At 25.9% G+C, this 19,272-nt stretch overlaps 1 protein-coding gene across 5 annotated transcripts in view; it reads left to right on the top strand.

Moving 5' to 3' along the window:
• LOC142327113 (uncharacterized) overlaps positions 1-19,272 on the top strand; it is a 384,678-nt gene that overhangs the window by 115,228 nt on the left and 250,178 nt on the right. The window contains exon 5 of one of the 5 annotated variants that reach the window (XM_075369986.1): positions 18,442-18,677. The exons of 2 other annotated variants lie outside the window; for them this stretch is intronic. In XM_075369986.1, coding sequence (XP_075226101.1) covers positions 18,442-18,650 — 209 coding nt within the window. In that variant the 3' untranslated portion in view covers positions 18,651-18,677. Of the gene's footprint in view, positions 1-2,198; positions 2,567-13,005; positions 13,407-18,441; positions 18,678-19,272 lie in introns of those variants that run through there. 2 more of the 5 variants (XM_075369981.1, XM_075369983.1) reach the window with 2 other exon arrangements.

Raw genomic sequence — 19,272 nt, 5'->3', positions numbered from 1 at the left:
AAATATGGGGGCTCCAAAGATAGCAGTTCTGTCTTTGGCAAGGGGCAAAGGCATTTTAACAAGATTTTATAAAATTATCTCTTACTAACCCTCCCCATTGAAACTTACAATTTATATTTTGGTCAGTCATTTGTTATACAAACACAAAAATTGCTATTATTTGATTGTGATTAGTGTATGCTCTTGTCTTTCTTCATAACTTAGCATTAATGCCATAAACATTCAGGAATGTACGAAGCCTCTGACTCAAGACTTTTGTCAAGAAACATCATATAGAAGGTAATTAATGCTTATAAGCAGTTCTTGATAATTTTTTATATCCATCTCTTCCATTTTACTTCCATTCAAAATGAATTATTTAGTTATGTAAACAGCAGAAGCAGAGTAACTGATAATAATTTTTGGTAAGATTTGTTTACCCTCAGTAGATCCTCTTTTATATTTTCTGGGGTGTATATGGTTAGGCTGACATGTTACTTCTTGTTTCCATTATTATTTTTAATTTTATTCCATCATTAATTTTAATTTTAAAGCTATTTCTTGTTAATAGTTAGAATTTTTATTAAAATGCTTCCTAGCAGCAACATGTGCTGATAAATAATTTATTATTGTTTTTCCTTGTTTTAAATGCTCTTATATAGTGAAATAATTATTTAAGTTCAAAATTTGTTTTTTTTTTAATAGAAAAACTGTAGACAACATTTAAAAAATTTTTTAAATATAAAATTTTATTTTATAAAACATTTGTTGGAATTGTTACATAATGGAGTTTTAGTAATTAAGTTGTAATTATAGAAGTGATTAATGCATAAAAAGTAAGTTATATATGTTAAATAAGCAGTACGAAAGTATTTAAAAATACTTTCCCGAGTTTAATTACATGTATCTGTGCAATTACACTTTAATTACTTGGTATTAATAATTCAGTATAATGTGAAGTCAGCTCGCTGTGACAAATTGCTAGAAGCATTAAAAATCATATTTATACGTGTAATTTTTATTTTTTTAATATTACTGAATTAAAATAAATTAAAAATCACTTACTGTGTAGTGAGATATTAATATATTTTTAAAACTTTTACAAACCTTGCAGATAAAATTGTTGTAATTTAGAACATTAAAATTATACTTAAAATGATAGTCCGAATAAGATGTTATAAGTAAAATACTTTTTAATAACGTATTTCAAATAGAGTTTTCGTTTTCTTTACTGTTATCTTTCTGTTAAAGTTAGTGCAATTAAAGTTTTTGTTATAAAAATGTATGGGCTTTTAATGCGTTGTTACTTTCTACTTTCTATTATTCATATTTAATGAAGAATTTAATTATTTTTGGTTATAATTTTACTTAAGATTTACTATATGGTTTATTACTGAATGAAAAATAATTCATTTATTAAGTTCATTTGTTGTCATCATCAGTTACTTAACTGGTTTACATTCCTTTCTATCTGCATCAATCTTCAAACAAATATTTAATTGTGTTGTTATTCTTTTGTAAATCTTTTTCCATTATTGATATAAAGAAAATGAAAATTCTAATCCTTAGCCAGTAATAATTTAAAGCATCAAAATAATTTAACTGAAGAATAATAAATGAAACAGAATAAATTGATAAATTTCTTAATCATGGTTTCTGCTAATAATTTTTTAATAGAATAAAAAATAATTAAACATTTTTATCCACCTACCAGCAAAAAAGACGTGTTTTCTTTAGATCTTTCAGTTTATTTCAAACCATCATCAGGAGATAAAAATAATGTATTAAGTCAAAAATTAAAATAATTATTCAGTTATTAGTGTTGAATGTCATAAGTATACTCTGTCCAGGATGTATACTTCCTGGAGAGTATACTTTTGTCAAAAGTATTTAATATATTATTTTTATCTCCTGATGATGGTTTGAAATAAACTGAAAGATTTAGAAAAAACAATCTTTTTTGCTGGTAAGGTGAATATAAAATGTTTAATTATTTTTTATTCTAGAATAAATTGAATATATCTATTTATTAATTATTTTTAACTTTTTTCTTGGTGAATTTTTATCTAGTGATCACTTAACAATTGTAGAACTGAGCACTTAGTGATCAGTAGAACTGAAATTTTCACACAGAAAATTTCAGTTAGTTATTTTTTTTAAATTAGCAATAACTATAAATATTTTTACAGCCAGTAAAACTAATTGTAGTTTTATTTCAGGTTTGACGAGATCTCCGACCTTTTATACACAAAATAATGAATTAATGCATATGTGTATTTATTGTGCTAAAACTTATGGCAGCCGTAAATCTTTATGGAATCATAAGGCATATTATTGTAGCAAGAGACCGCAGTATAACTGCCCTATCTGCACATTCAAAGGCACATCAAGGAATTTGAAGAAACATTTTCAGTACGCCCATCCAGATAGAAAATTGCCTTTCTAATGTAGCGATATATATATTTTTTTAAATAATATAATTTAATTATTACAATAATATAGTTTAATTTGTTTGTGATATTAATTGTTCCTTATAAATTATTTAGCTTTTTTGTATTATTAATGATAGTAATAGAAGAAGTTCCTTCTGCCCTTTTTTTAATAGTTTTATTGCTGTTGATTTATATAATTTGTTATGTATTTATTAAATAAATAGTACATTTGTTTGAGAAATGTTCTAGTTGAAGTTTTAATTTATTTCTTTAGGAAGATTCCCTACGTGCTTCTAAATTTCAAAAATGAAATGATCATTTATTTATTGTGATATTCTTGCTACAGCCATAACTGAATCTTGCATGAAAATATGAATATTTCAACTACTGATATATATCTATTTATGAACATTTGAAAACTAACTGTTGTCGCTCTGAAAAATTATTAGTTGCAGTTAATTGATTGTTCAGTTTACACTGAAGGGCACCTAAAATAAATCTTGAGAAGCAAAATCAATATTAATTTTATTAGATTTGTGGAAATGTATTAATTTTAAATTAGAGAAGTTTTTATCTCTTTTTACACTTATTTTGCTTATTGCTGTGACCAATGAATTCTCTCACTGGTATGTGCAATTGTGACACTTGACACTATAGTTGTGGTACAGATTTTAAATTAATTCTTTGGTTTTTAATGTGACTGTAAAAAATGAAATTTAGATTTAAAAAAAAAATTTCTTTTTATGAAATGAATATCTTCCTACAATTCGCTGCTGTTTTTACTAATTAAAGTTCAAATTCTTTGTATTAATTTGTTGGTATTAGTATAAATGTTTAAACTTGCAGTTGTAGTAATGTGTCTTTGTATGTATATTAATGCTTGTTGCTTTTCATTACCCAGACCTTTGGAAAAGGTTTAATGAAATGATGTACTGTATGTGGAATAAAATCAGTTGATTTCAGTAGCAATAAAAAATTACTATTAGTAATTATTCCAACTTGCTTGCTACCAATATTATAACACCAATTTTACGCCCAGAAAATTTAAAACAAATATCTTTAATGCAGTAAACATGAGTTCTACACATTCTACTTCTAAAGAATAGAAAGTCCTGTTTTTGGCAGTTTTGTAATTAACTTTATAAATGTAAGATTTCAAAGTGAAGTATGATTAACTTATTAGTAGTAACATATAATTCAAGGTTTCTGTAACATAGAAGTTATAATGAAGATTAAGTTGTTTACTGCTGCTATATTTGATCAGTAGACTAACTCCTATGTTGAATTTGCTTTTTGCACTCTCTAATGTTTAAAATTCTTTAAAAAATAAATAATGAGGTGGCCATATTGCAAACTAGGTAAATCATAACAACTAATCCCACATTATATGCTAAGTTATAAAATTAAAACAAAAGTGAATGCTGTTTGCCAACAGGGTGCATTAGGTGTTCAATTCACTAATAACCTTCACACATGTAGCAGCAGAATTTTAAAAATTTTATACCTCTGTATACATCAGTTTATCAGCAATGAATGTATTAATTGGGAAAAAGTTGTTAGGTTCATTGTGGAATGAAGCTTCTAGATTTTCATTATTCCAGTTATGATAGAAGTTTCTGGATGTATTTCTGAAACTAGTTTCATATGTCTGTTTAATTTATCTTTTAACTAGATTACATGTTGGTGTTAAATATACTGTATCTATGCATATAAATTCATTAATCATATAAATTATTTTAATTTTACTTATGTGGAAAGAAACAATTTGATTTTTTTCTGTAGGAGAAATTCAAGGATGTATAAAACAAACATAGGTTTTGATAAAGGTTTGACTTATACTGCGCTTGTTTGTCAAAGCATCATCCTTTATGCTGTAGATGTGTTACAGATTTCAGTTGATTGATTTTTAAATAAGGCAGTATTATTTTTATATTCATTTGTACTATTTTGTATTCATTTCATGTTTAAAGTCACTAATTATTTATCAGATATATAAAAGTATTATTACAGATTACTCCTATAGTTACCGCATACAAAAAGGGTATTTATTATACTCTTTTCTTTATCGTTTTTGACACTGATAAAGTTTTATTTTGCTAATAAAAGTAGTGTAAATCAATTGTAGAACATTTAAGCATGGATACAAAAACATGTTGTTTTTCAAACATTGATTAAGATTTAAAAAATTCTTTATAATTTTTGGAAAGCAACATTTCTGTGATTTGTATTGGAATATTAAATACAGGATTGAATTTTGGATAAAAATTCAATGAAACTGGAGAAAAACCTTTAATTAAGAAATGCACAAAAATTTAATCAAGTCACTCCTTCTCCCTGTTTAAAATTATATTTTTTTAATGTTTAGTTTGGCTTATTTTTTAAGAAGTCAAAAAGAAAGTTAATAGAAATTTGTCATTAAGTGTAATGTTAACAATTAAAAATTTGTGTTTAGGTATGAATGTTGTTAATTTCAGAATTCAGTGTGGTTGTAATAAAATAAGTTAATTTTCTTTTCTTGGGAGTTTAGCCAGTTTTTAAAATTGAATATGTCTGAAATGCATCAATAGATGTTTTAGTTTTGAAAACGCTAATAAAAATTTTGATAAATGTACTCAATATAAAAATCATGATGATCTTAGCAGAAAATGTGTATATTTTAATAATAATTCTAAACAAGTCTCTGTTCAATTCACTTGTTAAACAATAAATTAACAATTGTTATTTTACAATACTATGTGTTTATAATTCTGCAAATAATACATCTCACTTATTTTGTACTGAATGTAATAAACTCGGTTTTACATCAAAACTAACAAAATTAAAATAAAGTATACAACAAAATTGATGATTATACAAATTTTAGCCAATGCTAAAAACAAACTAACAATTCTTCCTTCTTATCTAGTAACCTCTAAACAAAACGCAACATGTAGTCTCAGCCGACCACAAAAAAACATAAATACTTTTTTCTTTTTAAAATAATACTAGTGAAGATGAAAAAGGTTATTATTTAAATTGTTCTAAATTTAGTTACAGTATGACCTAAGATTAACTGAAATTCATGTCAAAACAGAAAATTTTATGAAATTTATTTCCTCATAAATTGTTCTAATAACAATGTTATCCTGATATTTTATAAGAATTGAAAATATGTTGAGCTATAATTGTTGTATAATTATATAATGTAAAAGATTGAGCTAATAAAATAAAAAATAAGTCATTTTGATTTATCAACTATGAACTATATGAACTAAGAAATTTTTGGATTACAGTTTGTTTTTTTTTTATGGTATGTTTAAGGTTATTTTTTAAAAATTCAACGTAGTTATGGAACTAACTATTGGTCTTAAATCAGCTACTCAATTGTGAAGCTAAAGTTTTAATTTTTCTTACAGCTTTGGATGTTTTTTGCATCCTTAGAAGTATTATGCGTATTTCTTAACCCCTTTTTTTACAATGTTTTTCATCTTGTCATTACTATAAAAGTTTACACTTGAAGAAAGAAGTTGGCTTATTGATTCCCAAGTCAGGTTTTAATATTGTATGTGTTAAGTTTCTAGTTGAACATACTACATAGTAATCAACATTTTTATTACCTAATTTATTATTTTAAGTAATGAATGACAATTCTTTTTTCCCTTTTCCTGGAGTTAATTTAGATTGGTGGTTATTAGTCGATAGATGGTTAAGGAATAATAAGTTAGTATTTTATCCAATTGTTACATCGGTCATTATATGATATGTGCTTCTGCATGTGGAATAAGGAATTATCATTTTCCCCCATAACTCGGAATTTATTGTTGATATGTCCTCATGTTCAGGTATGATATCTTGCTTTTTTATGATACACTGCTACAACCAAAAGTGGCTCCCTCTTCTTCTTTCTGTATTCTGTGCCAGACATCTAACTCCTACAGATCCTCCACAACATCTTCCACCGCCTACCTTGATTTGGCTTTTTTTACATTTCTCCTTTTCAACATATGAATTTTTTATGGTTTGCTCTCATTCATACAAAGCACATTTCCCAGTCATTGTAAAATAACCCATTCTTTTGTTTTGTAAAATAAATATATATTAAACAAGTAAATATATTGTGTTACCTATTAAGTTTTTTAATTTTCATTAATTGCACATTGTGTCATTCTACATTTGTATTTAGTTTATTACAGCTTTTGTTTAACGCTGTAGAATTATGCTTCCACTCCATTTAAAAATATACTGATGATTAATTGGTTTAAATGGCTATTTTTCTATGTATACCCATCTTATTTGTTCCTCAGTGTAATTCTATCAGTGGCCCTCTAGAAATTTATGTCATATATAGATTGCCAGAGTTTAGTAGGATTTTAAGCCAACTTGCTATAAGGTGATATAATTTTAAGATGGGAATGTAATTATATTAATTTATTTTTAAAAATTACAGCATTATTAGTCTGCAGATTACTTTGTTATTATTAATCAATACAAAAGAATGTTATTTATAATCTAGGAATTATATTTTATTATTATTTCATAATATCAATTGTATTTTCTTTTCAGACAATGAAATTATATGTAAAAGTGATAGAATTTTGTGGCAAAGTGTAAATCAGTATGTGAATGAACAAGTTATTAAACCTGAAAAACGTTATGTGTGTTCTTGTGGGAAATCATATTTGCATGATGGCTCATTGTGGCCTATCATTGTATGAATAAAACTAAACCTCAGTTTAAATGCCCTTACTGTGTACACAAGTGTAATTTTAAAGGAAATATGAAATTCCACATACTTAGTAAACATTGCAGTGCGAAAGGCAGTAACAATGAAATGTCATAAAATCTATATTATATCCAATTACTGCTATTATTATTTAAAGTGATCATTTGTTTGTTTTTTTTTTTAATTTGTTACAAATTACTGTTGATTATGTTCAGCTACATTACTTGTTCTGAACACCGATATATTATTAAAAGTATTGCACTGTTATATTTTCTTCATTGATTGTTTACTCATTTTATTGTCATTGCTTTTTAATGATTATAACATGTTCTATGTCATATTCATAAATGTAGTTTTATTGCACTTGAAAGAGTGGAACCCAGAAAATTGTTTATTATCATAAAATTGAATTATGCTTAGGTATATTGTCTTACATTCTAGAAGATTTAAAAAAAAGTCTTGTACACTTTTGAATTCTACACTTCAAAAATTTATGCTAATTAGCCTGATTCTGTGATGAATGTTTTCGTGTTTTTTATTTTTTGCAAATAAATGTATTTCTTAGGTTAATTGTTAAGACCATATTCTGGAGATTGCTTTATAATTAAAATATATATTAAATATGATTTCCTTTATATGCAAGTTTTATGAAAACTAAAATTACAGTTATTATAAAAATTAAATAATTGCAAACAATTGTAAATAATTGAACAATAATTGCAATTATTGTAAAATTACAATTATTGTAGGTCCATTTTTGACATTTAAGATTCTGTATTGTAGCGTAATTATCTACATATCACACATAGTTTTAAAACAATTATGAACTTCATTCATTTTATTTATATTATTCATAATTTTTAAAAATAGAATTGTAAATAGATTGGTAATTATTAGAGTTTCATTGATTTGTTGTTAAAAAGAATATCTCAAATATTTATTATTAATTAATTGAGACAAAATGAAGTTTTAATAAAAATGTGCCAAGATGATGTTCAGATTGATAGATCGACCAATATATGTTAGAAGGGTCCTTAATTTAAATATAAAATCAGAGAGGGTGCTAATTACATAAAATGTTGTCTTAATAAAAAAGTCATCAATTACTATGAACATAAATGTAGTTACAATAATGTTTATAGAATTCATTAATATATTTTTTAAAAATTGACTAGCTTCAAGAAACCACAAATGATTATTTGAATCTTAACTTTTCATTTTATTTAATAACATTTATAAAGTAATGTCATTGAAAAACTAATCCCTAATACAGGTGTAACATATAAATGTTTAGTCAATAATTATGTCTACAGTCAAAATAAAGAATATTTTCTTATAGTACTAACAATTGTAATCTCTTAACAGTGATGTAAAGTCAATTAGTTCTCTATTGTATAAGCATATTTTTAACCTAGTTTCATGACTCTAAAGCTCCAATTATTATTTTCATAATCATTTAAAATTTGTGAAAAATCCCTCCAAATGTGGAATTCTAATTATGACCCAGTGTTTAAAATGTAAGTAAAGATCATCATATGGAAATTTATTGGCAAATAAGGAAACTGTTTTGTGATAAAAAAGGCAAAGTCTTGCCTTGTTATGAAGTTTTTCTGGATGATATTTTTTGTATAACTGAAGAACTAACAAAAAACTATGCTGAAATTCATAAGGAAAGAAAATTCAATAAATGTGAATGATAATGTAGAATTTCTCTTTGTTTTTGTTACTGATGATGAAATATCAATCAGTATTTATAAATACTGAACCTAAATCAAAGGAGCGGTTAATTCAAGGAATTTCTTAAAATATTGTTTAAAGTCAAGAAAATGTGAATAAATGGAAAGTCGTGGCAAGTATTTTTGGCAACAGGCCCGAAAAATATTAATAAATTCATCAGCTATATAAAAAAAATTGATTATACTATTGTCGAGAGGGATTGTTTTGTTTTGTGGTAATGCCCTTTTCTCGTGGTTGCAATAACCCAAGTGTTAAAAAACATTTATCATTTAAGTATTTTAGCACTTGACTTGATCTGATTTGGACCTCATGCAAAAAAGAAAATAATTTTTTGGTGACAGTTATTTTGGATGCTACGATGGGTCCAAATAGCTTTTCTTTTGTTCAGGCTAAATAAATATGCATTAATTTAATTGTAAAATAGAAAAACAGTTGACACAATATAAGTATTTAAATATTAGCTGTGCGAACAAGTTTTTGAAAAAAAATTTTATTACCAGATAAATATTTTTTAATTATTGTTTGTTTCTAACTTTATCTTCTGAGCTACTAATAATATCAAAAGTTCATTCTCTAAACAGCTGTTTAATATGTTATGATTTTTGTATTATTATGCACATATTTTTTTAGGCATTTTGGATTAGTACTGTTATCGTAAAGGTGTTCGGACATCAGATACTGCATGGGGTCTTGTTGGGCTGCATTCTTATATTCATATTTCAATTCCGTCTTATGTTACCTTTATCAACTTCTTGCAGCTTGGACCAAATGACCCTTAAGTACTAAAGTAATTGTGTAAATAACAAAAGTAATAAAAAAAATCATAAATATTTTAAGAATTGGCAATATCTTGTTAAATAATAGGTCAATGTAAATAGGCCTGGCGAAATTTATGTGTAATTTGGATGTATTAATTCAGATAATTTCTTTTACAAAAAAAAATACATAAATCCAGTTTCTAGACCTCATACATCGGATTTTTACTTCCTTGTATGAAGTAAAGGAAGTATTGTGATCACAAAAAATTTCGGTTTTCAGATTTCAACAGAAATATCCATTTTGACCATTCCTGAATCCATGATGTCTGTACACATCTTGCATAACTCAAAAACAATTGACTGTAGAATGTTGAAATTCTGGATTTAGGACTGTTGTAACATCTAGTTATGCACCCCTCCCCTTTTGGTTGCAGTCGACTGAATCAAAAGTCCAAAAGCCCAAAATGCAAATAATTGGATTTGGACTTTTTCTTAACTGCAGTAATAAGCCCTCATTGAGAGCTTTTCAGTGATATATCATAAGTGGTACTTATTTCATTGGTTCCAGAGTTATAGACAAATAAAGGTTAATTAAATTAATGAAATATTTGGATTTTACAAGGGGAGGCACCACATCGGTTCGAATCAGACTTCATCTCCTTTTTTATAAATTTTTTTTTTTTAATTTAAATATATTGATTTATTAATGTCTGATTGTAAAATAATAATAAAAATATATATATCTGAAAAAATATCAGAAGTTATTAATGAAATAAAATTTTGTGTTTGTAATTTAGTAGATGCACAATGTTAAATTTAGTAGGTGCTTAAACCAAAATTAATCCTCATTTTTAGTTTTTATATCTGAAATTTTGATTATTATAATGGGGGTTTAAATCTCTCCTCAGTGCCAAAATCTTCTTTTCACATCAGTGGTATACGCTTTTTCATTTACTACTCCTGTGTGCGCCTCAACCTCTTTCTTAAGTAATGCGAATGTTCCTCTTCATTATCTCTTACAATGTCTCAATATGTAAACATTTTGTGTGCATAACAGAGTAATTGTCACCACATAACTTATATTGTTAATTTTCTCCAGTAACTATTTTAGTTTTAATTTAATTTTAAAATATGTAATATTTTTTGTATTCCATTTCAGTAATGTATTTGGTAAATTGTATTCTTAACTACATAAAAGTAAGCTCTGTGATGTTTTATGTTTTAATAATTAACTCATAAAGATTTTATCTTTTAAAGGAATTTAATACATTATTCATTATTTAAAGGCAATTTTTTAATGTTTATAAAATTATTGCAGAATTATAAATGATATAAAAATAACACATTTATTAAAATTTTAAATTCCAAGTTGTAATTTTTTTTGTTAATTATTCAGCATTTCAATATTGTTTCCTGTTTAAATTTTGTTTTATTTTGACTGTTGTTGTATTACCTTCCCCCTATTTACATCCTTGTACGAAGTATTTTGATAGCGAAAAATTTTGGTTTTCAGATTTCAGTGGAAGTATCTGTTTTGACCATCCTTGAATCCATTTTTATTAGTTTCATCATGACTTCCATATGTACATATTTATATCGCACAACTCATAAACGATTAGCCGTAAGATATTGAAATTTTGGATTGGACTGTTGTAACATCTAGTTGTGCACCTCCCCTTTTGATTGCAATCAATTGAACCAAAAGTGTCCAAAAAAGTTCAAAATCCAAAATTTTTTTGGATTTGTGACTTTTTTAACTGCAGTAATAAGCCCCATTGACTGCTTTTCAACGATATATCATAAATGGTACTTATTTTCATCGGTTCCAGTTACAGCCAAATAAAATTTTAATTAATGAAATATTTGGAGCTTACAAGGTAGACCCATAGGTTTGAATCAGACTACATCTCCTTTTTTTAACCTTTTTTTTTTTTTTTAATTTAAATATATTGATATATTAATCATTTTTAACCCCTGATTGTAAAACACATTTTTACAATGAAATAATAATTCAATAATAATAATAAAAAAAAAATTTTTTTAACCTTTTTTTTTTTTTTTAATTTAAATATATTGATATATTAATCATTTTTAACCCCTGATTGTAAAACACATTTTTACAATGAAATAATAATTCAATAATAAAAAAAAAAAAAAATAATGAAAAAATATCAGAAGTTATTAATGAATTAAAATAAATTTTATATACTTTTCATTAAAAAAAAAAAAATGTGTGTATGTAATTTAAATAGACGTACAAGGAAGTCATATGGTGTCTACATCAGATTTTTTTTAAATTTTAATTTCAAGATTGTAGAAAAAAGGTTTATAGATTCAATTAACATAATGAAGTTTATTCTGGTTTATAACATATAATTCAAATGCCAACCCATTTATGTTATTTTTGTTGCTGCTAACATTTTTTCATGTCATCCTGTGCAGAAAAACACGAAAACTTATTTTTTATGATCGCAGTTTCTAATTCTTTTTTACAGTTTCAACATCTTATGTATACTCATACAGAAAATGATTAAAAAACAATATAGTTCTTTTAAGAAAACAATTAATTTAATTAATTTGTCAATGATCAATAATAAATGTTGACAGCTAAACAATAAAGACTGGAAAATATTTCCTCATAGTCATAATTTTTTTAACTACCCTTGCTGCTTAAAGAGTGTTCAATTTTTTAGTACTGAATGATTGGACAGGTGTGTAAAAAATAAATTATCTTTTGAGGTCAGGAGTTTAAACAAAAGTACTGAAAAGTTATGTTAGAATGAGATATGCATGTGTTTAAAATTACCTTTTAAATATTTAAAAAGGTAATTTCTGCATATTTAAAATTTTTAATTATTTTTTATCATTCAAAAAAATAAAAATAATTAAAATGTAATGTATTTTTTATTTGCTTCTTTTTTTTGTAAAATATTTAATATTTATTTTTAATTACATATTTTTGATGTGCTGGTTTTAGGTTGATCAGATGTGAAGTGAGGTGGGATTTTATTGTAATAATCTACATTTAATTAATAACTATATAAAGATAATTTTTTATTTTAACTAGAGCACATTCATACTTGTTAAGGAAGTTGTCATCGTGTGTGCTTCTTTTTTATGAGATGGAATTTTTATTAATTTACTTGAGGTATTTTATTTTATACAATAACTTTGAAACTTTTTTTTTACAATGCTTTCATAATTTTGTTTATAATAATTGTGTATTTAGTTGAAATTTTTATTATTCAGCGACAAATTACTGCACCTAATGATTCAGAATTTTTACCATCGTTAAAAACTTCTACATATTTTTAATCTTAAGTAGAGTATTTAAATTATATATTTTTCATATTTTAGTTTTATTACAGCCTCTTTCTAATGTGTTTTTCATATTTAGGAAAAATTACATCACCAGTACCTGTTATTGATCTTTTGAAAGGTGTCTTCAATGTTCGTAGTCAAGATGAATCAAGTGATAATTGTTATACATGTCCTAAGTGTCAAAAAGTATATAATCATCAGAAGTCATTAATACGACATTGTAAATTTGAATGCGGTAAAACACCTCAACATTCGTGTCCTTATTGTCATTATGTTACAAAATATGGATTTTCATTAAAGAAACATATTTTTTTAAGACATTCTGGTATTGATGTTTTGTGAAGTATTATTCTAAAGCAGCTCAAAATAAATTTTATTATTAATAAAACAAAAAAAAACTTAAAAATTGTTTTAATAAATTTTTCTTCTTTTAAATAATATTAATTGTTATGTTTATTATTTATAGGTTATGTATTACTTTTTATTTTACCATACAATATTTTATATGTGATATTTAGCTTGATTAATTGTTGTTGTATGCGATATTACTTTTACATTGTACGTTTTGATGAACTGGTTATACAAATAAATTGATTTGGTCTTTCATTAAAGTTGCTGTTTATTTTTTAAATATTGAATGGTTTTGTAAATGTTTGATTAGCTACTGAAATTAAATGGGAATTACCAAAACTTATTGAATGAAATTACAATTATTTTGTGTGTCATCATAATATCTATTAAGAAGTAAGAATAATTGAAATATTATTTGATAACATTAAGTTTTGAAAAATTATATCAGGAGTTAGATCAAATACACCAAATAAAATACTGTTAAATTAGTAGGTCTGCTAGATTCAGAAGTAGTAAACGATGATAATTTGGGAGGGAATTGTATATTTTTAATATTTTAATCTAGAATTCAAGGATAAACTGTAAAGAAATAATAAATAAAGCAATTATTTATTATACAGCTGTACTGTTGTTTTATTTATATTCTTTAGGAGGATTGCTGTAAAAAAATTTCCTGAATTTTCCGTTGTTGACCGATTCACATTTTGCCTTTATTAATTTAATTTACTTCTCTTAAATTTAATTTGTTCCAGGGTATAGACTAAGTTTAGCACATATACATTGTATTTACTAACGGCCAGGTTTCTTAGTCGTTTATGTTATACTACTTTCTTAGAAATTAATCTTTTATTTATTATTTTGTTTTAATAATTTCTTTTTAACTAATATAGTAAACCTTAAAAACTTAACCAATGAGAATTAAGCTGCTTTTGTTACAGAATTACGTTTTTTAATAGGTTTTAATAATGGAATTTCTGTTAAAATATTACACTGATAACAAATTTAAGAACAATTGGTGTTTTAGTAATTACTTTAAATGTTTCTATACCCTTATTTACCTTATTAATTTTGAAAAATAACATATTGAGCTTGGATTAATAGACAATGATTTTCTTATCAAAATAATGTTTTACAGTTCTTTTTACCCTATTTAGCTAACAATAACATTTCTTACTATGAAATATTATTATTTGTTTTAATTTTAAGAATTGCTACGTAATAAAAAAATAACAAGTTAATTTATTTTATCTTTTACTTTCATCTGATATAACATATTTTTGTAAGTAGGTTGTGGGGAAATTGTTAAATATTAGTAGATGGAAGTTAGAAGTAAAAATAATTGGGTACGTTTATTACAACATGTTTTATCTTAACATTTATAGTTAAAGCAAGAAAATGAGAGAACACTTGTGGTAGTATAACTGAAATCTGTACATAAACTTCATAATTTTTTCCTATTTTCTTATTTGTTTATTTTTCATATTGATGAAATTATTTATTTTTACTCATATCTGTTGAAATCTGACTGTGATTTTAAACGTATGTGTTCTTTATTTTTTTCAGAGTATATAAATGAATTAAATTTATCAGAATTTAATAAAAAATTTAGTTGTGTAAATTGTGGGAGAACATATCATAGGTTAGACAGTCTCACTCGTCACCTGCGTTTGGAGTGTGGTAAAGAACCATTATATCATTGCTTATATTGTTCCTACAGAGCAAAACAAAAAGTACACCTGAAATCTCATGTCGCTCGAAAACATTTTTGATAGTTTATATTTGTATGTTTATTATAAAGTCCACGTATGGCATTATCTTTTGTTATTTAACATTTTTGCATTCTTCCAGAATAGGATAACCATCTGAGTATTTTATAAATGTAAATACAATTTTTATTTAAATAAATTATTAACATTATATCATTCATTTTTTTTTTTGTTACCTTAATTATATGCAAATTTTTACCTGTTTGATCTTGTAATTGTATTGGATTTAAATGAAATGTTTTAAGTAAATGAGTGGTCTGTGAATGTCTTCTTTTTTTACTTTAAACTTTTCCTTTCGCTCTTCTACATAAAACTCAATTATTTATTCCTGTCCTTATAGAGATTACTTTTTATTTTCTGATAATCAAGTAATTAAACATTTATGTTAGGCTTTCATGTGAAAAATCCAAAACAAAGGAAATCGAAAATTGGTATGTTATTTTATCTGGCTTATCAAATATAAACAAAATTTTATTTTTTAAAAAGTTTTATTTGGTGTAATCAAGTAGCCATGCATACATCATTTTTCAATGTAATTTCCTGCTTTGGAAATGCATTTTTCCAAGCGGATTGGGAAGTTTTTGATCCAGACATCATAAAATGAAGAAAGTTGTGTCATGAGCCAATTGTGCACAAAGGCCATCATTGCATCATCTTGGAATCATCCTCCTAGTGCTTCTTTAAGCAGATGAAAGGGAAAGTCGCAGGGTTATAGGGAGCATGGTCAAGTGGAGTCCATCTCATTTCCTCTAATTTTATGCAAGTTAGAGCTGCAGTACGAGGCCAAATGTTGTCATGGAAGAAAATAATGTCTTGGTTGGTCATGTCTTTTGGAACAATAAGCAACCTATACCTCATACAAGCTCACAGTAATAAGCAGCATTTATTATGCAATGCTCATGCAAGAAATCAATGCGCAAAACCCCTCGCCAGTCGAAAAAAACGGTTATAAGACCTTGCCAGCTGACGGCCAAATCCTGGCTTTCACATGGGCTGCTTCTTTTTCCTCTGCCACTCCCATGCTGGCTTATTTGAATTTAAGCATGTAATGATGGACTCAAGTTTCGTTGCAGGTGATGATTTGATTAAAAAATGCATTCCTTTCTTCTGCAAATCACACTGAAAGCTCCTGATAGACCTCCAAACATCTCAACTTGTGTTCTGCTGTCAAAAGGTGAGGGACCCACCTGGCACACATTTACGGAATCATCCATAACAGTATCCATAACTTTTTCCAATCTGTGATGTAATTTCAGAAACTCAAATGTCGATCGCCTTCAATAAGGTCACAAATCGTGTGAATGTTCTCTATTATGCTGGTCCAAGGATTGTGATCATGTTGCTCATTTTCAACCTGTTGACATCCTTCCTTGAACTCCTTATGCCAGGCAAACACGCAAGCTCTTGATAGTGTTTGATCCTCAAACTGTGCAGTCAATCTTTGCAGAATTTCCACTGGTTTTAGTCTTCATGAGCAAGAAATTTAATGATAATGTGTTGCATATTCGAAGGATGCACTTGTGCTCTGATGTTGTGAGTGCTACTGCCAAACTTGTCTGAACTGATACCGCCTGGTCTTTCCACTCTTGACATCCCTGCCAATTAGATGCAGCCGCCTGTTCCCTTAAAATTTACACACTCACAACGAAAAGTCTCATTTATATTTGATCCACCCTTGTAATGAATTGGTCCAGAAGTAGTATTTTATTTTCATTTGTATAATTATAGTAAGAAAATAACTAAAATATGTAATACATTTTTAATTGACGTAAATTATGTTGGACGGAAAATGCAGTGTTATTTTTTAAAATGTAAAGCCATATTTATTTATTAATTTTTAAATGTGCTATAAAATTTCTTTATTGTTATCTGTCTGGACCTGATTTCTTTTAAATTTATCATTTTCTATGTATGGAAAATCACTTCTCATTTTGCTGATCTTAATAATGACTTAAATCCTATTAATTTTCCTAAAAATAACTTCTGTGGGTTTTAACAATAAACATAATATATTCTATTTAGTTTATCCTTCATAAAGGCAATGATTGTTGTACAATTTGATTAGGATGATTTTAATGCAATTGTTTTAGATATTCTGTTAGTGATTTTTTTTTGTGTTTTATTTAAACTTGCAAATTATGTTCACAAAAGTCTTAGATATAAATTAGTAGTTGTAATCAGTTTTGAAAAAATCATTAATGCTACAATAATTTTTCAGATTTTTACTTTTCTCACATTCGGTATCATTTCTTTTGTTGTGTTTTTTCTATTAAGAATTCTAATTTTTCTATCCATGGAAGTAGATAAAAATGTGAAACATTCCGATTAATAAATACGTGTAGCATAAAAAACAAATATAATTTTCAGGAAATCTTCAGAAGATTGAAGAAACATCCACCGTACAAATTGAATTTATATTGCATTAGTTGTATAGTATATTTATTACTTATTTTGAACACAGTATTAGTAGCAGTAGTAGAAGTAGTAGTGAACTCAGCTCACTACTTATATTACATATACTGTAGATCTGTATTGCTGAGAATATGTAGTTACTAATAGCATCTGCTTGGTAAACTAATTATAAACTCTAAATATTATTTATTCATATAGATTAAAAGTTGTTAGCATTTAGAAATTGTAAAAATGTAAATCACTTGGGGTGTTTAAAATAGTGTTGGCATTGCTGCTAATAATAATAATAATAATACAGTGGAGGGGATGGTGTACTGTAACAGAACATCATAGTCGGTGAGATGGCTAGTCTAGCATCCAACCCTACTCTGTGTGTCAACTGAACTTTCTAAATTTTGATGTGTAATACAAGCTATATTGAAGTAGTGTGATGTTAGTAATCTGCCATACATCAAGAACTGATTTATTTTTCTTCAAATTCTCAAATTTTACATCTGGATTTATGGTAATTAGCATATGATGAAAAATGAAGATCAGTGTCTGCTATTAAAAAGTGCAACCTACAAAATTGTTATTGTTCTGTTTTCACTTAAATAAAAAAATTTAACTTTCAGAAAAATTAACCTCAATTTTCATCATTCTCTGTATAAGGAAACTTAAATTTTTAATTACCTTTTTTATCTTCTGTTTGTCAGATTTTTCCTTTATTTTTTCATTTTATAGACAAAATGTCTATAATATTTTATTAAAATAAAGCGTTTTTGTTGTCTGTGTGCTCTTTTACTGCTATCACTGTAAAGAATTAACTTTTGACAATTTTTCATTGTAAATTAATATTTATTTTGGTAACATATATCTAATGCAATGTTTTTTATTGCACCAATTGTTTAATTATTTAATTTTAAGTAAGTGAATGAGAGTTAAGATGATGAAAATAGGAGTTATGATAAAATTGTATGTTTTCTTTATTTTTTTTTTTTCAGCTAATGAATTATTGCTAAACGATGTTTATGACAGATGTAATAATTGCCCTAATTGCGGGAGAATATACCTTAGGCCTGACAGTTTGAGTCGTCACCTGCGGTTGGAATGCGGTAAAGAACCTATGTTTCACTGTACATATTGTTCATACCGAGCGAAGCAAAAAGTAAATTTGAAATCACATCTTGCTCGAAAACATTTTAATGTTTAAAAGTTATTAAATATTAAATCTTTTTTATTTTAATATTTAATATTTTGTACCGTACGAGGAAAATCGTATTTATATTTCAAAGATTAACATTTTTTTCTTTTATGAAAAAAATTTTACTTTTATTATATATATCATTCATTGTTAGTTATTTTATGAATATTTGTTAAGTAAACTTAAAAAAAATAAGTTTATATTTGTTGAAACTTTTAATATAATTATTATGTGGATGTAATAGTATTTTACTATTGCGTATGTTTACATTCATGTTAATTTTTTTTTTTTGTAAACTAAACTAAAATAGGGAATTTTGTTACTGTTCAAAATGTATATTTGTAATCCTTTTATTTATGTTAATAAAATTTCAGTTAATAAACGGTAATTGAATTTTATGATGTTAATTTTTATACTTTGGTGTTTTTCCTAGTGAAGAAATTTTGAAATGTTAGTTTCTCTACAAATGGATTGTATATTTTTAATTAATTTGTTTAGATTGTTTTATCATTAGGTGCCATTAAATTTTATGAAAAACCATAATCACTAATAAATTTTTATTATTTACACATTTGGCAATAATTATCAAAGATCGATTGTTTAATTTGGAAATTCAGTCACTTAGCTCAGT

The sequence above is a fragment of the Lycorma delicatula genome, chromosome 6 (assembly GCF_047948215.1).
Source record: "Lycorma delicatula isolate Av1 chromosome 6, ASM4794821v1, whole genome shotgun sequence".
Classification (NCBI taxonomy): domain Eukaryota; kingdom Metazoa; phylum Arthropoda; class Insecta; order Hemiptera; family Fulgoridae; genus Lycorma; species Lycorma delicatula.
This window is presented reverse-complemented; position numbering and strand designations above follow the sequence as displayed.